This window comes from Gorilla gorilla, chromosome 6 (assembly GCF_029281585.2).
Source record: "Gorilla gorilla gorilla isolate KB3781 chromosome 6, NHGRI_mGorGor1-v2.1_pri, whole genome shotgun sequence".
NCBI classification, from domain to species: Eukaryota; Metazoa; Chordata; class Mammalia; order Primates; family Hominidae; genus Gorilla; species Gorilla gorilla.
The window spans coordinates 111,530,892-111,556,071 of NC_073230.2; the positions used below are offsets into that span (position 1 = coordinate 111,530,892).

The 25,180-nt window shown below is 39.4% G+C and overlaps 2 protein-coding genes across 8 annotated transcripts in view; one reads left to right on the forward strand and one right to left on the reverse strand.

The window, feature by feature from the left end:
- CCDC146 (coiled-coil domain containing 146) overlaps window positions 1-25,180 on the reverse strand; it is a 172,122-nt gene that overhangs the window by 43,764 nt on the left and 103,178 nt on the right. For 4 of the 7 annotated variants that reach the window (XM_031012923.3, XM_055392519.2, XM_019030754.4 and 1 more), the window contains 2 exons: window positions 13,919-14,001; window positions 9,106-9,315 (listed from right to left, as the gene is read on the reverse strand). In XM_031012923.3, coding sequence (XP_030868783.2) covers window positions 9,106-9,315; window positions 13,919-14,001 — 293 coding nt within the window. The remainder of the gene's footprint in view (window positions 1-9,105; window positions 9,316-13,918; window positions 14,002-25,180) is intronic. The other 3 variants (XM_055392522.2, XM_055392521.2, XM_063708682.1) reach the window with 1 other exon arrangement.
- Window positions 4,548-25,180, forward strand: part of FGL2 (fibrinogen like 2) — a 53,215-nt gene continuing 32,582 nt past the window's right edge. The window contains exons 1-2 of the mRNA XM_004045636.5: window positions 4,548-4,716; window positions 5,272-5,676. The gene's annotated coding sequence lies outside the window, so the exon portion shown is untranslated. The remainder of the gene's footprint in view (window positions 4,717-5,271; window positions 5,677-25,180) is intronic.

Genomic DNA, 25,180 nt, shown 5'->3' on the forward strand with positions numbered 1-25,180 from the left:
AACAACCAAACACACACACACACACACACACACACACACACACAAATACCAGAGATCAAAAGCACTGTATCAGAAATGAAGAATGCCTCTAATAGGCTTACTAACAGAACGAACTTGGCTGAGGAAGGAATCTCTGAGCTTGAGGATATCTTACTAGACACTACCCAAACTGGAAAAAAAAAAAAAAGACTAGGAAAATACCAGAATATCCAAGAACTCTGGGACAACTACAAAAGGCATAAATACTTATAAGAGGAATACCAGGAGAAGAAAGAAAGGAACACGAGAAATTCCTGAAGCAATAATGTCTGAGAATTTCCTTCAGATTAATGCAGGAAAATAAACTACAGATCCAGGAAGCTCAAAGAACACTTAGACATATCATATGTAAATTACAGAAAGTCAAAGATAATGAAAATTCCTGAGAGAAGTTACAGGAAAAACACACTTACCTATGGAGGAACAAAGAATTACATCCGATTTCTCCTCAGAAGCCATACACACAAGAAGAGAGTAGAGTGAAATATTTAAAGTGTTGAGAGAAAAAACCACCAAACTAAAGCTCTGTACCTTGTGAAATTATTCTCCAAAGTAAAGGAGAAATAAAGCCTTTCTCAGATAAAAATTGAGGACATTTGTTTGTCAATAGAACTGCTTTGCAAGAAATGTTAAAGGAAGCTCTTTAGAGGGAAGGAAAATTATATAGGTCAGAAACTCAGTTCTACACAAATGAAGAGCATTAGCGATGGAATCAGCGAAGGTAAAAGAAAAGCTTTTGTCTTATTCTTGAGATACTAGATAACACTGTTCAAATTTATAACAGCAGCAATGTATTCAATTACATATGCATATATATTTATGTATGCCCATGCGTAAGTGAAATGAATGACAGCAATGATACAAGGGATAGGAAGGAGGAATAGGACTATTTTGTTATTTAAAAAGTACCTGAAGTGGTATAGTGTTATTTGAAAATGGTCTTAAATTAGTTGTAAATGTATATTGCAAACTCCATGGCAACCACTTAAAGTAAAAAAAGATGTACAACTGATATACTAAGAAAGGAGAGAAAATGGAATTATATTAAATGCTTAGTTAAAACCACAAAAGGCATAAAAAGAGAGAACAAAAACAGGAATGAACAACAAGCACAACAAATAGAGAACAGTGAAAATATGGCAGAAGATATTAACCCAACTACAACAGTAATCATTTTAAATGTCAGTTAAAAGATTGTCACAATGGATCCAAAAAGAAAAACAAACAAACAAACAAACAAAAACAAGACTCAAATTATATGCTGTGTTTGCCAATAATCCAGTTTAAATATAAAGACACATATATATTAAAAGTAAATGGATAGAGAAAGATATGCCATGCTAACATTAAAAAAAGATGAGTCACTAAATTAATTTCAGACAGAACGGACTTCAGAGCAAGAAAAAGTTATCAGAGACAAAGAGGGGCATTATATAATGATAAAAGAGTCAATCCTCTGAGAAGACCTAATGAATTCTTTTTTTTTTTTTTTTTTTTTGAGACAGAGTCTCAATCTGTCGCCAGGCTGGAGTGCAGTGGTGCGATCTCGGCTCACTGCAACCTCCGCCTCGTGGGTTCAAGCGAATCTCCTGCCTCAGCCTCCCGAGTAGCTGGGACTACAAGTGTGCACCACCACGCCCAGCTAATTTTTGTATTTTTAGTAGAGACAGGATTTCACCATGTTGGCCAGGATGGTCTTGATCTCAACTTCGTGATCTGACTGCCTCAGCCTTTCAAAGTGCTGGGATTACAGGTGAGAGCCACAGCGCCCGGCCAATGGATTCTTAATATATTTGCACCTAACAACAGAACATCAAAATACACGAGGCAAAACTGATAGAAGTGCAAGGAGAAGTAGATGAATCCACTCTCACAGTTGGAGACTTCAACATCCCTCTATCAAAAGTGCACAGATCCAGAAGTCAGAAGATCAGTTAAGGACATAGTCAAACACAATAATCCCATCAATCAATTGGATATACTTGGCATCTATAGAAAGAAATGTTTTTCTAAAAGCCAGTCATCATTGTAAATTGAGATTAACAAACAAAAGAAATAAAAACATTAGAAAGTACAGACAGTGAATGGGAACATACGGTTTTGTTCACTTATTCATGAGAAAATACAAAAAAAGTTTATATTTTTATTTTAACTAATAAGATGAGAGGACACGATGCTAGAATGACATTTTGGAAATTGCTTCAAATAGCTTGAATGTTCTAAACAAAATGAGTTCGATATAATTGCGTATTTCTTCCAATAACCGTATTTTGAACTGTTTTATCGACCAGATTTCCTGAAGAAATCTAGAGATGTATTTTTCATTTTTCTTGCTATTCTGCATTTAATGACTAACTATTAAGTGCCGAAGAAGTCATATGATTTCCCAATATGGAAAGATTTTAAAGTTCATATCGATCACACTTGGAAAATCATATGAAATAAATGAATACACAGACAATTATGTCCACTGGTTATAAAAAATAAACAGATCCCACTAGCCCATAGATCTAGGAACATGAGCTAAAAGCACATGCACACCAGGTTTTCTCATTTGTATACATTTAAGGGATACAAGTGCAGTTTTGTTACATGGATATATTGCAGTGTGGTGACGTCAGGGCTTTTGGTACAACCATCACTCAAATTATATACATGTATACCCATTAAGTCATTTCTCATCCTTCACCCTCCTTCTGTCCTCCCATCCTTCTAAGTCTCCAGTATCTACTAGCCCACACTCTATGTCCACATGTACACATTACTTAGCTCCCACTTATGAGAACATGTGGTATTTGGCTGTTTGTTTTTTTCACTTAAGATAATGGCCTTCAGTTCCATCCATGTTACTGCAAAAGACATGATTTCATTTTATGACTGAATAGTATTCCATTGTATATATATGTCACATTTTCTTTATCCAATCTCTTGACAGACACTTAGTTTGATTCCTTATCTTTGCTATTGTGAATAGTGTTGCAATAAACATATGAGTCAGGTATCTTTTGGATATGATTTCTTTTTCTTGGGTATATAGCCAATAGTAGGATTGCCAGATAGATTAGTAGTTCTATTTTTAGTTCTTTGAGAAACATCCATGCTGTTTTCCATAGAGCTTGTACCAATCACATTCCTAGCAACAATGTATAAGTGTTCCCTTTACTCAGCACTCCACCAACATCTTATTTTTTATCTTTTTAATAATAGCTATTCTGACTGGTATAAAATGATATATCATTGTGGTTTTAATTTGCATTTCTCTGATTAGTGATGAACTTTTTTCATTTGATTCTTAGCCATTTGTCTTCTTTTGAAAAATGTCTATGTCCTTTGCCTACTTTTTAATGGGATTATGTTATTTTTATGACATTTTATTTGCAATAATGTAGATGAATTTTGTAATACATGTGTCACATTGAATTTAATATAGATTAGTTGTCTAGACCACAAATTGAAGCTGAGTTTAGATCTTTAAATAGTTATGCCTTTGCTTTTAGAGCTTGCATATACATTAGTGGTATTTTACTTCCCAGGTATTGATCCTACACCTTGGGCATGCTGCCACCAGGGGGTGGTAGTGTGCTACTATCTTTCGGTTGTAAAGGCAACCTGAGTATTTCTGAGTTTCAAAATGGTGACAGCAAGCTCTTTCACAAGATGTGACTTATGGTCTTTCCTTTAAATATATTTTTATGTTTAAACAAACATAAAATGACTAATTCTTTAGGACATTTAAAACTTACATTTCTATGATATTTTTCTTTTTTTATTAAGAAATACTGACTTATTTCCTCTAAAAGGAATGTATTTTTCTATTTTTAAAGATTATAATCCTACTCCATCACACATGGTTGATCATTTTTATTTTCCCTGTTATCTTTTAATAAACTTATTTTAAATGTATATGTGTGGTTGAGTCCATTTTTACCTAACATTTAATTAAAATATTTTCCTAAGTTGCTAAACAGACTTTATAATAATAGCTATTTTCAAGGTTTTCTACTGGGTAGATATACCATAATAAAATAATCTTAAGTATTATTTATCATATACTGAACATACTGTGGGCCAGGTGCTTTAAATGCATCACATCTAAAATTCACAGCCTTGCTAAGTAGGAATTGTTATTTTTGTTGTACAAATGAAGAAACTGAGGAGTTAAGCAACTTTTCCAAAGTCACACAGTCAAAGCTAAACTGACACACAAATACAGCTCTGACTACAGAGGTTCAGTAACAAGGTATTTCTGGAATGCATTATTTAAATATTCCACATTTTTTGAGAATTCAGATTGCTTCCAATTTTTCACTTTCATAAATATCAATATCTTTATGCATTATATCTTCTTCTCTCCTTTTGGGTTATCGCTTTTGCATGGGATTACTGGGGCAAAAATATGTTTCTGTTTCTGTGCCTCCTGGTATGTATTAACTCCTAACCTTTCAAACTTGCATTAAAACTTAAATCTGACATTTTTCAGCTTTCCTGACTAAGGGGTGCTTCAACATCAAAGCTCCTTAGGATTTACTTCCTTTCTAAAGCAAAGTCAAAAGGCTTTTGGTTTTAAGGATCTATGGGTGAAGAGATAATGCAGGAAGCCCGATATGCTGACATGTGTGAGAGGCATCATTCACCACAGAAGTAGAAACAGCATGGATGGGTGAAAGTTGCAAGAAGGTAGGTTTATAAACAAATCCAACAACCATTTAAGTGTAGGAGCATTTCCAAAGTTGGCATGAGCCTCTGTGGGAGGCTGAGAGCTTCCTGTCACTGGAAGTGTTTTTGCATAGACTGAATGATCACTGAGAGGAGACTCAGGTGACTGACCAGTCAGGGCTGAGAACCACCTTTGGAACCCACGGTCTTCTAACTATCATGTGAGTCAGAGTCACATAAGCAAATGTCACTTTGGGTGGGGGCGGTGGGCTGGGGCAAAAATCATAATCATTACTTTTTGGATGGGATCTTCCTTTCAAACAAGTGTCTCAGGTGCTTCTTTTTGAGTAATGAGAAACACATTCAGAGAAACCTAACTAAGTTAGTTCTTTTAAGATATTTGTTGCCACAGAAGAGCAAAGATTTTTTTTTTTTAAGTTAAGGTAAAATCTGTTCTAGCTATGAGTTTTTCCTTGTGACTACTCCTGAGTACCTACATGCCTCTTCTGTCACATTCTAATTTTCTGGAATTCCAGATGTGTTGCTAAGATCATTCCTCCTTTCCTTTGTTACCAGATCTGTTGTTTCTTGGTTCCAACTTTGCTATCAGCACTGGACCAAGAATGGAAAACAACTAATAAAGCCTGAATGTGCAACAAGGACCACAGGAACCAGCCACGGGAGAGTAAACAGTCACCAAGGTCAGGGTCACGTCAGGACAGCCCTGCACGTGTGCGGCCTGAGTGTTCCCACTCTCCGTGTTCACAGTGCAACAGACAGTGCCAGCTCACCACAGCCTTGTTTCCCCCAACTGACCAAGACTGGTCAGAATGCGTCAGATTTTGCATGAAAGACGCAAAGTATTTGCTGTCCAAATTTTAGGAATTACTAGAAAACAGGGAAGCCCCAAAAGGTAACACAGTCAAGGCAAGGCAAAGGTTGAAGAGAGTACTGAAAAATCTTTTCAAACATTTTAGAGAGGTAAGTACTCCTGTTTTGTTTCAAAAAATAAGTTCAACAATATTTAATTACTTTATTATTTATTTACAATGTATTAATTTAACTTTAAATAGATTACATATTATTTCCTGAACTGCATGCTTATCAAGTCATAAATATTAATCCAGAAACAGAAACTACTGCAACATAGATTTAATTACTAACCAACCAACCAACCAGATAATTAGATTTATTAACATTAAAAGATTTATGTTATGTGAACATACACAAAAAAATTGACAAAATTACACAGTAAAATCCTTTCTCTAGAGTATTTGAACAATATGTTGTTCTTAGTAGTTGCCAATGATTCAGAAGTTCCTGAAGATATTGGGGTGGAGGAGTGCTAGTTATTTGGGCTTCTATTATCTAGAAACTCAATAAGAGTTTGTTGTGCTGGTCTGACAAATATCATCTGTATATGTGGATGAATAGTTTTCTCTCATTAGCTTCATCTCTTTATTTTTATGTGGGGATGGAAATATCTACTTTTTCCAGGGGGAAGGAGGTCAGTGGGAGGGTGTGGAGGGAATTGGTTTCTGTGTCATGTGCAGTCATGTGCTGCTTAACAATGGGAATATATTCTGAGAGACGTGTCGTTAGGCAGCTTCATCATTGTGTGAACATCACAGAGTGCACTTACACAAACCTACGTGGTGTAGCCTACTACACATCTAGGCTATGTGGTAAAGCCTACTGCACCTAGGCTATAGACCTGCATAGCAGGTTACCGGACTGAGTACTGTAGGCAATTGTAACACAATAAGTATTTGTGTATCTAAACAAAGAATACACACAGTAAAAATATGGCATAAAAGATAAAAAATGGTACACCTGTCTAGGGCACTTACCATGAATGGAGGTTGCAGGGCTGGAAGTTGCTCAGGGTGAGTCAGTGGGTGAGTGAGTGAGTGGTGAGTGAATGTGAAGACCTAGGACATTACTTACACTACTGTGGACCTTATAAACACTGTACACTTAGGCTACATTTATAAAAAATATTTTTCTTTGATAATAAATTTACTGTAACTTTTTTACTTTACAAAATTTACTTTTTTCAGCTTTTGACTCATAGCACAGCTTAAAATACAAACACATTGTAGAGCTGTGTAAAAATATTTTCTTCCTTTTGTATTCTTATTATATAAGGTTTTTAATTAAATTTCTTTTTACTTTTACATTTTTGTTAAAAACAAAGACATACAGGAGTTCAAGACCACCCTGGCCAAGATGGTGAAATCCCGCCTCTACTAAAAATACAAAAATTAGCTGGGCATGGTGGTGGGCACCTGTAATCCCAGCTACTTGGGAGGCTGAGGCAGAGAATTGCTTGAACCCAGGAAGCGGAGGTTGCAGTGAGCCAAAATTGCACTGCACTCCAGCCTGGGCGACAGAGCACGACTCTCTCAAAACAAACAAAGAACGACAATAACAATAAAAAAAACAGACAAACACACACATTAGCCTAGGCCTACACAGGGTCAGCATCAAAGTCATTATTTTCTGCCTCCACATCTTGTCCCACTGGAAGGTATTTAGGAGCTGTTATCTCCTGTAACAATGCCTTTTTCTGGAATACCTCCTAAAGGACCTGCCCGAGGCTGTTTTACAGTTAATATTTTTTTTCATAAGTAGAAAGAGTACACTCCAAAATAAAAATAAAATGTATCGAATAGTAAATACTCGGCAAAAGTAAATTTTCAGCTTCATTATAATGTTACGGGACCACCACCATATAGACAGTCCATTGTTGACTGAAACACCACTATGTGGTGCATGACTGTGATACTAAATATGTTAAGCCAATGAAATGCATAGCCCTTCATTCTTTACTGGTATTTCTTTTGGTATCACCATTACTTTTATGAAAATAAGCTTGTTAGTTCTTGAGCTGTTAATATTTGAGAATGCAAGGGAATCTTCTCAAGCTTAAGGATGATACATTATAAATTCAAAAAGAATACACACTAAACATTTCTGCAAATGTGCATTTTGAATGTTCTTATTCACCGCAGGTCAGTATGCATTGTCTCCTTCCCATCTCAGTGAATAATGTGCCTGTCTATACCTAAAGGGCAACAGTTCTGGTTTTGGTTTTTGTTTTTTTCTCTTGGCAGGAATAGTTGGAAATTTTAAACAATTTAAATATCAACTGACTTATGTTCTTCTTACTCTTTCATGGAAATGTCAAGCATTCATATTTTCAATGCTAATGAACAACCACCAATTGTTTTAATTTCATTATTTTCTCAACTGAAAGAGCACTTACAGAGCACAGAAATAACTGGGCTTTCTTTTTATATAGATCTCACTGGTAAGCCTGAAACAAGTTTAGATTGAAAGACAAAAAAACCTCCAATTTTCCCCCCTGAATAGGATCTCTTGATTAAACTGACCTTCTTTATTCACACCCCACCCCCACCCACCGCCAGTGAAAAAATAGGCCCCAAAGAGAGGATTTTAAACCCAGGGCTTACAAGGTCTTTGAGAGGTTGCTCAAGTCACTTGCTTATCTCTAGGAAGGACCGAATTATATTTGCACTGTCAGAAGTCCACCTACTCTTAAAAATAGCCAGAGAAAGTTCTGCCACCTTAAATGGTAACAAACTCTAGGAGAAACGGTTTTGCTTTCTCTCCTGTACCCAGGCACAGCACACAGCACACCACAGCAGAAAACTTGAATTGCAATCATTTTCAAATTTAATCTAAATAGTATGACTTGCTGAACAAACTCCTCCAGTGCCTTGCTACTCCATGGGGGGAATGTTAGAAGAGATTTTGAAGATAACATTTCCCCTTTTAGCACTTAATGTCTGCTTTAGTTCACTAAATGACGTCCTCTAAATTTGGATAAGTAAATGTGTCTTCCAAAAGGATATAGCTTTTCTCCTTGATCCTGAGGAACAATCTAGTAGTAGGAGATGAAGTTTGCATATGTGGTCCTGTTGCTGCTCTCTTAGAAGAATAGAGTGAGCCAGATGACATGTGACCCTCAGCTCATGGAGGCTTGTTTGGAAAATGCATGTGAGGAGAAGTGCTCACCATGCAGATGCGTGCTCTGGTACTGCTATAGTCACGGGATGAGGGGGCCACTGCCAGGGCAGGGGAAGGGCAAGGGAATGCTAATAACTGGTTTGGTGGAGTGTGTTCTCTGACTGCAGCTCTCAATGAGATGGCTTTCCTGACATGAAAAACACAGCAGCCATCTCTGTCACCTGAGCTTTTATTCGAGAAGTGTAACTTTCTTGTTCAGGGAATTCCCATTCCATTCTAAGGAATCAAGAGAACTAGGTTTGCAATCATCATCGTACTGCTATCTCCTACTCCTTCAATTACCTCCAACTTAATCTGATTTTTTTCTATTTATGAGGAAAAGACTTTTCAGTGTGCTGGAGAGAACTGTGCACTTACCTATTTAATCTGTACTGATTATGGAACTCTCTTTCCTTCACTGCATTATATTCATTTTGATACTTGAGAAGTTGTTCTCTCATTTTGGAGACCTCCGTGGAGAATGCTTCTGGAAAATTATCAGCTTGCTGCAGGTGAAACTGCTGCTGTTGTATTTGCTCAGTGAAACGTTTGGCATTCTGTAGCAGTTGGACCTCTGACTCTTGTGTGCTGGGTTACATGAAAAACAGAGACTCACGTAATGAGACATGTACACCCTCGGTGGCTCCTGTGGGGGTCTAGTGAGGATAGCTGCTCCCCACTCCTCGGATCAGCTCAACTCTGGGACATTTTTGTGCCAAGTCAGTTGACCCTTCATGTCCGTGAGTCCACATCTGTGGATTCAACCAACCACAAGGGAAAATTTTTGTTAAAAAATTGAGTCTGCTTCACCTTTGTGGTACTCTCCTCCAAAACACCTAACTCTGGTCTAAATATGAGAAAAATTCCAAACTGAGAAATGCTCTATAGAATACCTGACTGGCACTCTTAAAACTGTCAACGTGGCCGGGCGCGATGGCTCACGCCTGTAATCCCAGCACTTTGGGAGGCCGAGGCAGGTGGATCACAAGGTCAGGAGATCGAAACCGTTCTGGCTAACACAGTGAAACCCCGTCTCTACTAAAAATACAAAAAATTAGCCGGGCATGGTGGCGGGCGCCTGTAGTCCCAGCTACTCGGGAGGCTGAGGCAGGAGAATGGCGTGAACCCGGGAGGCGGAGCTTGCAGTGAGCCGAGATCGAGCCACTGCACTCCCGCCTGGGCGACAGAGTGAGACTCCATCTCAAAAAAAAAAAAAACCCAAACAAACAAACAAACAAACAAACAAAACAAAAAATGTCAACGTGATTTTAAAAAAACAAGGAAAGACTGATAAATTGTCACAGAGATCAAGGAGAGATGAGGGCTAAATATAGTGGGGTATACTGCATTGGGTCCTGGAACAAAAAAAAGAACATTAGTGGAAAAACTGTTGAAAATCTGGAGTTTAATTAATAGTAATATACGAATGTTAACTTCCTAGTTTTGATGGACCATGGTTATGTAAGATGCTCCCATTAGAGGAAAATGGGTGAAGGATAGATGGGAACTTCGTATATTATTTTTGCAACTTTTCTATGAATCTAAAATTATTCCAAAATAAAATGTTTACTTAAAAATTGTTTATTTACTGAACATGTACAGACTTTTCTTGTCATGATTGCCTAAACAATACAGCATAACAACCATTTACATAGCATTTATATTGTATTAGGTATCACAAGTAATCTAGAAATGATTTAAAGTATACAGGAGGATGTGATTAAGTTACATGCAAATACTATACCATTTTATATCAGGGACTGGAGTATCCATGGATTTTGGTATCTCCAGGAGGTCCTGGAATCAATCCCCCAAGGATACCAAGAGATGACTGTATTATGCTAGGTGCAAGAGGTGAATAAGGCTTAGCTCCTAGCTTCAAGAATCTTACAATCTGGCAGATGCGGAGGAATACCAGATGACAAGTACTACCGCTGGTGTCCAGATCAAGACAGCAGGAGACAACAGAGAAAGGATCACTCAATGGGAATGTGACATTTGAACTTGACTTTGAAGAATGATTATGACTTACTAGAAGGGGATAAATGATACGGAAAGAGGAGGTTTTCCCTTGAACTCCCCAAACAACCCTAGCTCTCTTGAATTCTTGTAACATAATTGTAGGAAAATCTCTCCCCACTTAGTGAACTACGAAAAAACAGAAACTTTTCTAATGGCACTTTATTAGGAAACTAGGAAGAGAAATTCCCATATGCAAGTATGAATATAAATAAATTTACAGATTTCTGATTCTAAATTGGACACTGGTTAGAGCTGGATGGACTTGAAGGTCACGGTAGAGGGAGATTCCTACAACCCCAGTTATATTCTATGACCTTGGCCCTATGTAGAGAAAAGGACTAAACATCTGTCAGAGGATGTAGAAAAAGGACATGGCGGAATCTCCAGTATCTTATAGAACTTCTCTATGCTGCAAGCTAGCATCAGCAAGCATCGGCTCCAACCTTACCAGTAGATATGATTCCTATTTCCCAGAAATCCTTATATTAGCTACCTCTCCTATTTGAAGTAAGCCCTCACCACTTCCTGTTTTAGAGCCAGAGCTCTCTTTTGATGTATGCTCCCCACCAACTGTCATCACCAAGATAAATCTTCAAGTTCCAGCTCATTTGCAGAGACGCCCAATGACTTGATCAAGCCAATCTCAACTGAAGTTACCTTGCGTCTGCCTCACCTTTGTGATATTCTCAACTCAGTACAGATACATCCATTTTCCCAGGTTTTATAATGTCATTTGCTCAATAGCATCTAACAAAACATTTACTGGGACATAACACGTTCCAGGCATGATGTTAGGTACCAAATAGCAACAACAATAGCTACAGTGATACCTCAAATAATTTTCATTAATGAAAGCTGGAATTATTCTCCTATAATTCAATTTCCATGTATGCTAGTAAACTTTGTAAATCTAAAGTTATCTGATCTCCTTAATAGGTCAGGCTTCAGCTACTGAAATTGTAAGCTGTTGGACCAGGCTACAGTGCCCGTTTTTGCATAGAAAGGACAGGGTGGTAGGGTTCCAGCCAGAACACAAATCGCAACTTACCCACATGTATTTAAAACATGATACCAGTAGAAGAGACTTTAACAACTCTTATAACATGGTTTCTATGGAAGACTCATTCAGTTTCAGTTCAATATTTCCAGGCTATATCTGCCCAGCTGTAGTCCTAGCAGCACGAATGAAGAGTCTACTTCATATCTTTCCCACCCATCAGGCATTGGGAGTAGGAGAGAATGGTGAGTATTTGCAATGGCATTAGAGGGAACTAAGTGGTCAAGATGTAAAATGTGGGTAGCAGAAGGGAAGTTAACTGTTTTGCAACACAACCTGGAAGAGGAAGAAATAGTGCCACAGCTGAGGTCCTGCATTGCTACTTGTCATTAGGGGCCAGGGAGCTGAGTTGTGGGCCAGGGGAGGAGGAAGTTAAGTCAAAGCACCCTGCAAATCTCCACTGGGCTCTAGATAAGAGCTATCCAGGCTGGGCACGGTGGCTCACGCCTGTAATCCCAGCACTTTGGGAGTCCGAGGCGTGAGGATCACAAGGTCCGGAGATTGAGACCATCCTGGCTAACCCAGTGAAATCCCATCTCTACTAAAAATACAAAAAAATTAGCCGGGTGTGGTGGCGGGCTCCTGTAGTCCTAGCTACTCAAGAGGCTGAGGCAGGAGAATGGCATGAACCTGGCAGGTGGAGCTTGCAGTGAGCCAAGACCAGGCCACTGCACTCCAGCCTGGGTGACAGAGGGAGACTCTGTCTAAAAAAAAAGAAGAGCTATCCAGAGGGCAGGAAACACTGATATTCCTTGTATCTGCAAAGAGGATTGGAGGGATGCCCAGAGAACTGCATGGCATTTCCTCTCAGTTAAGCAGTGTGAAGTATGTTGTAAAAGATTACTCCAGACTTTCCACTTAAAGTCTCAAAATTCCTGAGCCTTGAGAACTCTGAGAACACACTGGCAGGCGTGACCAGCTACGGGGGAATGGAACCTCCATTAGGTGTGGGGGTGAGGACTTGGTTTGGGCTTGAGGATGAGGAACCAAGGCTGGGGGCTTTGGAGGGGTGTGAGGAACCTGGGTGCACCTGAAGTTTGCATAGGAATGCAGCTCTGCTCTTTTCCAAGTTGTTCACTCTTCCCTCATGCTTTTACCCTCAAAGTAGCCAAATATCTCTGGGCAAGATAAGGAGGGGAAGTGATTGGGAATTGCGGGGAGAGGATGGCTGGGGAGTGGCAGCATGGAGTTTCTATCTGTTGCTGTTGCTCCTTGGCTTTTGATGAAGATACAATGTAAGGCCCTGAGACAAGAGGTGGGGGAAGGAAAGAAAAAGGCTTGGGAGTGGTAAAGAATCACAGCACATTAGGGTTTTCCCTCTTTCTTCACTCCCCTGCCCTCTTAATTCCCAGTGGCTAATAGTCAGTGCTCAGGCAGGCTTGCTGGACTCTTCTGTGATAGCCTGTTCTTCTGACCTGTTGCTGATTGGGACTTGCAAGGTGTAAGTAGCTTGTGATATGAGGAGGAGGTGAGAAGTACAGACAGGGTCTCAGCAGACTCAGGCTGGGGTTGTTGGAGAATCTACAACAGACACGGGTGATGAACAGACACGGGAGAAGAGTCCTGCAGGTGTGTCCTATGCAGAGACTGTCAGTGTCCCACCAGAATCCTTTTGCCCACCTGCAGCTTTAGTGGACAGTTACCATATGTATCAGCAGCACCTGTGTCCCTCCGCCTGAGAGCTGTCTCTGGCCATCAAAGTTTGCTTGGTTTGTCAAAGCGCAAGCTGGAAGTGCCAGGAGCTAATCTCCCTGGAAGTAATTTGTAATAAATGAGTGGTGGAAACTGGTGGGCAAATATTCCAGTTTCCTCACTCTTCAGTGGGAGAGTGCTGAGGTGAGCCACTCAGAGGCTCCTCTGTGAGGCTGAGCCCCAGTAGCCCATCATATAAACTCGCAGATGTACACGGCCTGATCAAGGCTAGATTCCTTCCTTCCCAGTCGCACTTCCCCACTCTCTCACGATGCTTTCTCGTACCACTTCTCAAACTCCCTGAACGCAAATCCTTGCCTCAGGGTCTGCTTATGGGGGAATGCAAATGAAGACAGGTCTCACCACCAGTAAGAAATTTAAAGGTGATTAATCATGTCTCCATATTGGTAAATTGCATACCTCATCACGGCGTCATGCAGCAAGGTATACTTGGCTTTTAACGCTGCCATTCTGGTTCCAGGAAGTTTTCCCATAGCATGTAACTAGCAAAGAGAACATAAGGTCACTGTTAATCACCATTCTCTTTAGGCTTAAGCAGGGGATGGAATGGATATATGGTTATCTTATAAAATCCTCCATTAAACATTAGAGGATACACGAGGCAATGTAGTGTACTGGAAACATGCCAGGTGTTTGGAGAAAATAGTGCTAGTTCTATTCTGCCCCCAGTACATTCTGTGTCCTCAGGCAAGTCTTTTCAACTCCCTAGGCTGTTATTTCTTTGTCTGGAAATTGAGAGGACTGAGTTAAATTCTTCTAACTCTAAAAAAATTTCAAGGTTTAACAAACAATCTGAATAGTGTAGATTTTAGGTTGGCTATTTGTAAGTTGAGAAAATGAATGGTTATTGAACAGCTATTAGAGTATGTGTTGCCCATCAGTTATTTCATTCTTAAAAATGTTGTGAAATAAAGATTATCATCTCCATTTGAAACTAAAGTTTAGAAAAATGATTTGTTCAAGGTTATAGAGCTAGTTAAAGGCAGGGTGAGAATTTAAACCCAAGTGGCTCAGCTCCAAAAACCCACGATCACTCCCCTGTACCGTGATGCCTTTGCCTCTGCTGTCAAAGAAGCATGGAAAGTTTTCCAATGCGTAAAGAGGTACTATTTATTCCCATTTTATTTCTAGTTAAAATGACTTTTGATCTGTTTTCTGAGTTAGGTGATAATTAGTTAACAGACATCATAAAACATCGTCAAACACTAAAGTTTTAGCATCCTAAAATCATAATGCAATGAGCATTTGTATTAGGTTTGACTTCAACTGCTAGTGACAGTATCAAAATAGAACTAAAGAGAATATTTGTGTTTTTCAGCCCTGTTGTTCTTACATTTATTTATTTATTTATTTATTTATTTATTTATTTATTTATTTATGACGGAGTCTCACTCTGTCATCCAGGCTGGAATGCAGTGGTGCAATCTCGGCTCACTGCAACCTCTGCCTCCCGGGTTTAAGTGATTCTCGTACCTCAGCCTCCCAAGTAGCTGGGACCACAGGGGCGCACCACCACGCCCAGCTAATTTTTTGTATTTTTAGTAGGGATGGGGGTTCACCATGTTAGCCAGGCTGGTCTTGAACTCCTGACCTCAGGTGATCCACCCGCCTTGGCCTCGCAAAGTGCTGAAATTACAGGCGTGAAAGCCTGGCCCTTACCTCTAAAGTGCTTACTGAATTCATCCACTTTCCTCTTCCTTCCCTGATCCCACTGGCCCAAGTCTCATCATCTCTCAGTTGGACCATTACTAAACCTCCTAACTGCCCTTCTACCAGGGAGATCTTTTTAAAAATCAGACAAGGTTATGTTATGCTGGGTGCTCAAAACACTTCAAGTGGAATAAAATTCAAGACCCTTGGTATTCAAGACCTTGAGGTCCTGCCTGACCCCAACACCCCCACAGCCTCCTTTCACAACACCCTCTTTAAGCTCCCAGTGCTTCAGTGCTTCTGCCACACTGGCTGCCTTTGATTTCCACAGATGTATGAGTCTCTCTTTTTCTCCAGGGCCTCTGATTAGTCATTCCTTACTCCCCCTACTTCACTCCAAGTCTTTCTTCATGTCTCAGCTTAAATATGAATTCATAAGAAGGCCTTTTCTGACTTCCAAATCTAAAGAAGATAACCACGTGTACTTGCTCCTACCTCTAAAGAACGCTGAGCTTCATAACATTACAATCTGCAAGAATAAATTTACTTACATTATTAAAAACATTTTTATACTTCCCCAGCTAGTATATAAGACCTATGAGGAAAGGGCCCAGATTACCTTGTCCTTCACTGTATCCTCAGCCAAAGTATTACTAGAATCCCAGGCACAGTATAATCCCAGGCACAGTATACCCAGGTGCTAGGTAAATTGCATATATTTGTTAGCAAATGAATGAATGCAGCTATCAAAATGCAAAAGTCTGAGTCTATACAGTGGGGTTTCGTGGTCTTTCTACCCGCATCAGGGTAGAAAAATGTTAAATGCATTATGAAACCATTTCTTCTTTGTGAAAGTGTTGGAGATCTTTCATGAGGGCCATACTATCTGGTGCCAGGCCTGGCTTCCAATCCCTACAACCCTCATTATTTTTTTAATCTATGGGTGAAATATGGTGAACAAGATCTTTAAGACCTTTGAGGATACTCTACCTGTATCAAATATCTTAAAATCTATTCATATGCCACCTTAAATATAATTTATTTATAACTTTTTTTTTTTTCCCAGAGATGGATTATCGCTCTGTTGCCCAGGCTGGAGTACAGTGGCGCTATCTTGGCTCACTGCAACCTCTGCCTCCCGGGTTCTAGCAATTCTCCTGCCTCAGCCTCCCAAGTAGGTGGGACTACAGGCGCATGCCACCACACCTGGCTAATTTTTTGTATTTTAGTAGAGATGGGGTTTCACCATGTTGCCCAGGCTGGTCTCGAACTCCTGAGCTCAGGCAACCCACCCGCCTTGGCCTCCCAAAGTGTTAGGATTACAGGCGTGAGCCACTGCGCCCGGTCTATTTGTAACTTTTTAACTGTTGAGTTGCTGTTGGTAAGTCGACTTAATGTTACATTTTACAGATATTTATTTTGGTTCTGCAGTATTTTTTAGCCAATATATAATTTATTTCATGTTTCAAACATTTTCATTGGTTTCCCAAAGTGTACAGACCATAGTTACTATGGCTTTAAAATCTAATAAGTTAAAAAAAAAAAGCCTTTACAAATGGACACACTTAAAGGAGAAAAGTTGCTGGGAAAAGATTATGAAGAGGTAAATATGTGAGTGTGTGTTTGTATGTATATGGGTACAATGAAGACCAACTAGGGGCTAGCCCAGTAACTAGCTAACCAGCCATTTTCTGAAGGTAAACTACTGGGTAAGGTAATTGTGGACTCAAATATTCAAAAAAACAGATAGTATTTAGTTTTGTTCTTAAGCTAAAAAGACCATTACTTCCTACTTAATACTCCCTGCATAAAAAAAACAGAAATGAATATAACATAGGCTCTGCCTTAAGGTAGGCCAAAGTTTGAAGAGATAGATACAAAAAAAAAAAAAAAACAGAATACTGAAACTACATTCTGCAGTTTTATTTTAAGTAAATGATTGTATTTGGCATTTTGCAATGTTTTAATATTGCAAGTTAAAGCAGGAGTTCCCAGCCCCTGGGCTTTAGGAATTGGGCTGCACAGCAGGAGATGAGCAGTGGGCAAGTGAGCATTACCACCTGAGCTCTGCCTCCTGACAGATCAGTGGTGGCATTAGATTCTCATAGAAGCATAAACCCCATTGTGAAATGCGCATGTGAGGGATCTAGGTTGTGCACTCCTTATGAGAATGTAATGCCTGATGATCTACGGTGGAATAGTTTCATCCCAAAAGCATTCCTTCTGCCCCACGGAAAAATTGTCTTCCACGAAACTGGTCCCTGGTGTCAAAAAGGTTGGGGGCTGCTGATTTAAAGCAAATAAGTAAAATTATAAATTACAGACCAATCCAGGGGGTGGGTGCGACTTCCAAAATGGTGGGATGAAGAGTTTGATGAATTCTCTCCTTCAAAGAAACATTGATTTGGCCGGGCACTGTGGCTCACGTCTGTAATCCCAGCACTTTAGGAGGCTGAGGCGGGCAGATCACCTGAGGTCGGGAGTTTGAGACCAGCCTGGCCAACATGATGAAACCCCATCTCTACTAAAAATACAAAAAAATTTAGCTGGGCATGGTGGCGCATGCCTGTAGTCCCAGCTACTTGGGAGGCTGAGGCAGGAGAATCGCTTGAACCCCAGAGGCAGAGGTTGCAGTGAGCTGAGATCACGCCACTGCACTCCAGCCTGGGTGACAGAGTGAGATTCCGTCTAAAAAAAAAAACAAACAAAAGAAACAAAAGAAGCATTGATTTAACTGGTCAAAATAATCTAAGACAACCATTTAAAGTCTCTGGAAATTGACCTAAGGTTATATAATAAATTGAGAAACACTTATTCAATAAAATCTACTGAAGCTCAGCAAGAAACTGTGGCATTTGAACCATGGGCTGCATCCATCCCTCTAGCTTCAGGTTTCAGAACTATTCTGGGCAGGCTTGCAGCCAGTGAGGTGCCCATGTCCCCCACTTTCCTATTGCTGAGGATCAAGATCTATCCCAGGTGAAGATCTAAGAAACGGTAGCACTCAGCACTCATCCTCCCCTTCTTCCCCATGGGCAGCTGTAGCTGTTCGTTAGTGCCAGTACTCACTCCCTAATGTCCTGCTCTACAGGGAGACCCTGGGCAGGGCAAACAAAACAGATCAGAGTTCCCCATATCCCCAGCTCCTGCTCAGTAACACAGAGGCTCTAACCAGGTTGGGGGCTGAGCAAGCTGTGAGGACTTGCAGCTCTGCAGCCCTGCCTTTGACTTTATTTGGAACAGAGTGTAGGATATTCATGTCCCAGAGCAATGTAAAAAATAACAGACATAGAAAAACAGATATCATAAGGGCTAACAGAGTAGGCTAATAGTTTTGTGATGCTAATAGATGCAGACCAGCAGAAGTTTAACAGAGAAATTGGGACGGGGGACAGTAAAAAAATTCACACTTGATACTGGTGGTCCAGGAGACTGTGGAAAAGCCCATGGCTGTGACCAACCAAGATCAACCAGACAGGGTACTTCCAAGCTGTCAGTCCCTGAGTTAAAAGTGGCAGATATATAAACTCCTCGAACTCCAAAAGTTGTTCCCAAGCCACACACAGACCCAATGGAAAAGGATGAAAACCTTACTGGCTCAGTGGGCTTAAGCGCGACCTCTGACCGATCAGTGACTGACCCAGGGCAACACCCAGGAATTCAAGTTTAAAAACAAAAAAACAAGGAACAACTATCTAAGCAGAGACATCAGAGGCTGCCTACTGTGGGGGAAAAATATACTTCACAGTATTAGTCCAGCCAAGTCACTAAACAAATAAATAGATGAACAACAATAACAAGAACAAAACAGCATCAATAAGCCTGGGAAGGATCAGAATCCAGAGTTGTTACAATATATGACCTAAAATGTCCAATTTACAATGAAAAATTATGAGACATGCAAGGAAACAAGAAAATATGACCCCCATCCCACATAGTGAGATCCCCAGTTCCTTTCTGCAGAGGAAAACAACAACAACAACAGGCAGAAACTTTCTTAGGGAGGATGCAGATGTTAGATTTAACAAAGACTTCAAAGAAAATATTATAAATATGTTTGAAGAATGAAAGCAACCATGTTTAAAAAATTAAAGGAGAGTATGATGACAATGCATCAAATAGAGATTGTCAGTAAGAAGAAATTTTTAAGGAGCTACACTGAAATTCCTAAGTAGAAAATCATAATTGAAAAATTCACTGGAGGAGTTCAACAGTAGATTTGAGCAAGCAGAAGAATCAATCGGTAAACTTGTAGATCAGTAGAGAAGGCAGTAGTGCCCACTTATTCATGGGGGATGTGCTCCAAGACCCCAGGAGGATCCCTGAATGGATAGTACCAAACCCATTTATGCTAGGCACAAATTTATTTTCCCTTCTTCACAATTCACAGATAAGATTTGTTCTTACTGTAGATCTTAGCAATCTCAGCAAACTTTTTTTCTTTCCTTATTAAATTGAGAACTTTCACTTTTTCACTTAAAGAAAGCACTTTATGGCTTCTCTTTGGCGTATCCAAATTGCCACTATCACTGGTCTTGTGCTTTGGGGCCATTATTAAGTAAAATAAGGGTAACTTGAACACAAGCACAGCAATCCTGCAACAGTGGACCTGGTAACTAAGACAGCCACTAAGTGATTAATGGGTGGGTAGCATACACAGTGTGTACATGCTGGACAAAGGGATGATTCACATTTCAGGTGGGATGGTGTGGGAACATGAGAGATTTTATCACACTACTCAGAATAGCATGCAATTTAAACTTATGGATTGTTTACTTCTGGAATTTTCCACTTAATATTTTTGGACCATAGTTGACCACGGATACCTGAAACCGCAGAACATAAAATTGCAGATGGTGGGGGGGGGGGGGGACTACTGTATATAATTTGAATAACAGAGAGAAAAAGCATGAAGACACACAAACAGATTGTCACAGAAATGGAGGACATTAATCCCACTAAATTACAAGTAATGGGAGAACTAGAGAAAAAGAGAACAGAAAACATACTTAAAGAAATAAAAAAATTTGCAAATGGGATGAAAACATATTCAGGAGCTCAAAGAATCCCAAGTAGAATCAACAAAAAGATATTCACATTCAGATACATCACAAACTGCTGAAAGCCAAAGATAAAGATAAATCTCCAAAGCAGCAAAAAGCAAAACAAAAAACCCCAGCTTATTATGTACAAGGGAATCACTTAAGAGTAACTTCTCATCTAAAATAATGGAAGGGAGAAGGCAGTGGCTGACACATTTAAAGTGAAGAAAAAACAGACACACACACACACACACGCACACACACACACACACACACACCTGTCAACCAAGAATCCTATATCCATCAAAAATATCTTTCAAATAGGAAGAGGAAATAAAGACATTCCAATATAAACCAAAATAGAGAAAATCATTGCTGGCACACCTGCCTTATAAGAAATAATAAAGTAAGCTCTTCATGCTGGAAAGAAGGAACAATAACTCAAATCCACGTGAAAAAGCAAAGAGTGTACTCAATTAAATTGAAGACATATGCTTATATAAAAGCTTGGACACAAATATGGCAGCATCATTCATAATAGTAAAAAAAAAAAGAAACAACCTACAAGTCCATCGATTGACAAATGGACAAACAAAAAATATATATCCATAGGATGGAATATTCAGCCATAAAAAGGAATGGAGTCTTGATACCTGCTGTAACATGGATGAACTTTGAAATCTATATACTAAGTGAAAGAGGCAAGACACCAAAGGCCACATATTGTGTTATTCATTTATATGAAATATCCAGAGTGGGCAGATCTTTGGAGACAGAAAGTTGATTTAGTGGTTTCCTACACATAAGACAACTAGTGGGAGGGGAATGACTTTTAATGGGCACAAGGTTTCTTTGGTGTCACAGAAATATTCTACAATTATGCCATGATTATACAACTCTGTATATATACTAAAAGCCATTAAAAACACTTTAAAAGAGTGATTTTTATGGTAAACTCAAGAAAACTTTAATGTCAATTACATTAGAAATCAATTTTCTGTGTAAAAGAGATACAATTGTAAAATCAAATTAGTGAAAACACTACAAAGTTAAAATTGAATTGCAAATACAAGTATGAACTCATGCTTAAAATTTTTTTCCCTAGCTTTGTCCATTAAATAGCCTAGACCGCACACCTACAACTATCTGATCTTTGACAAACATGACAAAAACAAGCAACGGGGAAAAGACTCCCTATTCAGTAAATGGTGCTGGAGTAACCGGATAGCCATATGCAGAAGATTGAAACTGGACCCTTTCCTTACACCGTACATAAAAATTAACTCAAGATGGATTAAAGACTTAAATGTAAAACCTAAAACTATAATAACCCTGGAAGACAGCCTAGGCAATACCATTCAGGACATAGATACAGGCAAAGATTTACTGATGAGGACACCAAAAGCAATTGCAATGAAAACAAAAATTGGCAAACGGGATCTAATTAAACTAAAGAGTTTCTGCACAGCAAAAGAAACTATCAACAGAGTAAATGACCTACAGGATGGGAAAAATTTTTGCAAACTATGCATCCGACAAAGGTCTAATATCCAGCATCTATAAGGAATGTAAATTTACAAGAAAAAGCCAAATAACCCTACTAAAAAGTGAGCAAAGGAAATGAACACTTTTCAAAAGAAGACATACATGTGGCCAATGCCAACAATTTTATGAAAAAAAAGCTCAACATCACTGACCATTAGAGAAATGCAAATCAAAACCACAATGAGACACCATCTCACACCAGTCAGAATGGCTACTGTTAGTTGGGGGAGGGAGAGCATTAGGAAAAATAGCTAATGCATGCTGGGCTTAATACCTAGGTGATGGGTTGATTGACAGGTGCAGCAAACCACCACGGCACACATTTACCTATGTAATAAACCTGCACATCCTGCATATGTACCCCAGAACTAAAGATAACAATTTTTAAAAAGTCAAAAAATAACAGATGTTGCTGAGGTTGTGGAGAAAAAGGAATGCTTATACACTGTTGGTGGGAGTGTAAGTATTTCAGCCATTGTAGAAGACAGTGGTGATTCCTCAAAGATCTAAAGACAGAAATACCATTTGATCCAGCAATCCCATTAATGGGTATATACCCAAAGGAGTATAAATTATTCTATTATAAAGACACATCCATGTGTATGTTCATTGCAGCACTATTCACAATAGCAAAGACATGGAATCAACCTAAATGTCCATCAGTGATAGACTGGATGAAGAAAATGTGGTACACATACACCATGGAACACTATGCAGCCATAAAAAAGAATGAGATCATGTCCTTTGCAGGGTCATGGATGGAGCTGGAGGCCATTATCCTTAGCAAACTAACACAGGGGCAGAGAACCAAATACCACATGTTCTCACTTATAAGTGGGAGCTAAATGATGAAAACACATGGACACATAGAGGGAAACAACACACACTGGGGCCTGTCAGAGGGTGGAAGGGAGGAGAAGGGAGAGGATCAGGAAAAACTACTAATAGGTACTAGGCTTAATACCTGGGTGATGAAATAATCTGTACAACAAACCCCCATGATACAAGTTTACCTACGTAACAAACCTGCACTTGTATCACTAAACTTAAAGGTTAAAAAATATATAATGGTCTAGAAACAATGCCACATTAACAACAATGAGCACCCCTAATACATCTTGGTCTTTAATCTTATTTCCCACTAAAAGGAAGCAGCAAGTGTTAGAAATGGTTGATTTCAGGTCTGGTACAGGGAAGACACAAAGTGAAGCTGAGATATCTTGTTAAGCCAGAAAGCAAGAACTGTCCATAGAAGATGATCTTATTTTACACATGAGTATGTGAATATATAGAGATCCAGAAGGATAAGAACTAAGATGTTAAAATGATGTGCTCTGGGTAGTAAGAATGTGCTGCTTTTATGTTTTTATTTTTGCTTGCCTGTGTTTTCTAATTTTTCCAATATGTATTACTTTTAATAACAAAAGGCTATTAAAAATGTGCTTGCAGACTATCACTGTAAACAAGAGGGAATTAGAGCAGAATTTAGAGAGAATTAGAATTTAGAGCGTACTGTGATCAGGTCCTAGTGGCAGATATAGGCAGATTCTAGCTCTGACTTACTGAATGCTCAACTGTATTTCCCCTAAGTTGAGTCCCATCTTTAACAGCAATGGTGGCCAGGCGCCGTGGCTCACGCCTGTAATGCCAGCACTTTGGGAGGCTGAGGCAGGCGGATCACGAGGTCAGGAGATCGAGACCATGCTGGCTAACATGGTGAAACCCCGTCTCTATTAAAAATACAAAAAATTAGCTGGGCGTGGTGGCAGGCACCTGTAGTCCCAGCTACTCGGGAGGCTGAGGCAGGAGAATGGCGTGAACCCAGGAGGTGGAGCTTGCAGTGAGCCGAGATTGCACCACTGCACTCCAGCCTAGGCGACAGAGCAAGACTCCGTCTCAGAAAACAAACAAAAAAACAGCAATGGTTTGAAGCCTAATTGTAGGTGGGCCAAGGATACATGTTGGCTAGTTTTATGGCCACAGAAAAGCAGGAAAACTACAGAGGTTTCCTTTCCTGTTTTCTGTCTCTATCATTCTGCTGGCCTTTGGTGCCTTACACACCTGCAAAGAAAGCTGACAGGGTAAAACACCTGATATGTTCTTGCAGTTTCTTCATAAATTGGAAAAGGTAAAGTCATAGATGTTCAGAATGTTAGTTGATAAACTTTGCTATTTCAGTCTCCTCTAAAAAAACAAATCTCTCTTAAAAAAACTAAACTGTGGAGAATAGATTTTAGCTGCCTTAAACATAAAAAATCATAATCTAGATGTCAACATTCATCAAAAAGTGACTTTTCTGTGAAATTATCAACTGTCTCTTTAAGCAGGCCGATCCCTGGTTAGAAACTTCACACTAAGTTCTACCAGATAAAAATGCTTCACTCATAAACAATATCATACATGGAAAATGGTTGCATTTTCACATTGCATGATACAAGTGGGTACAGAACTCAAGTTTGTCATGTTTCAAAAATGCAGAATCTAAGAAATATAGCACAAAGTTCAATCTTAAATTGTCAAAGAGCATACACAATGAAAGGTTAGATATAATGTCATAAGTTCATAAATATGATTTCACAATAGTTTCTGTGTTACTGAATTGCCCTGCTGGCAATTATGTGACTGGAAGGAAACATTTACTCTAGAGATAAAGTTTAAAAAGAGTTCATGATTCATGGATGACATGTAACAATATGGAAAAAATTTCAAAAATGGAAATTCTAGGACATTTCAAGGAAGTAATAGCTCAGTAAGAGCTTTCACCAAGTGAGTTTATCTGGAAGGGGGTCAGCATGAGGAAACAATTAGGTGTTTGCGTGGGTGTGTGCAGGGAACCTGGATTTGTCCAAGGTGGTCACAGCTATTTGCCTACCCTGTTCTTGTGACTTCTTTGACATTACCTAGTGGGTTGGCTTCATTCTGGGGAATGGCTGGCATGCTTTGGAAGGTAATATAAATGTGAAAGCATAAGTGGTTACCACTCTCATCTCCCTTTCGCCTGCTCCCCTCTCACTGCTGGAAATAAACAATACAGCCATTTCAAGTAGTTTCCAAATGCATTGAGCTCTCAAAACTGCTTCCTTTGACTTTTCCCATAGGTTATCTCAAGCTTTAGCTTTCTCACACACCTAACTCATTCACAGAAAATATTAGGCCACATATTCTTTTCCTCCTCCACCTGTGCTTTCAAATATATGCTCTCCTACCTTTTCCTAGGCATTGAGTCATCAGTAATAGCTTCTCTCCTTTTAATCTCTACTCCTTCCTTTTTTTTTTGAGATGAAGTTTCGCTCTTGTTGCCTAGGCTGGAGTGCAATGGCTCAATCTCAGCTCACTGCAACCTCCGCCTCCAGGGTTCAAGCGATTCTCGTGCCTCAGCCTCCTGAGTAGCTGGGATTACAGGTGCCTGCCACCATGCCAAGCT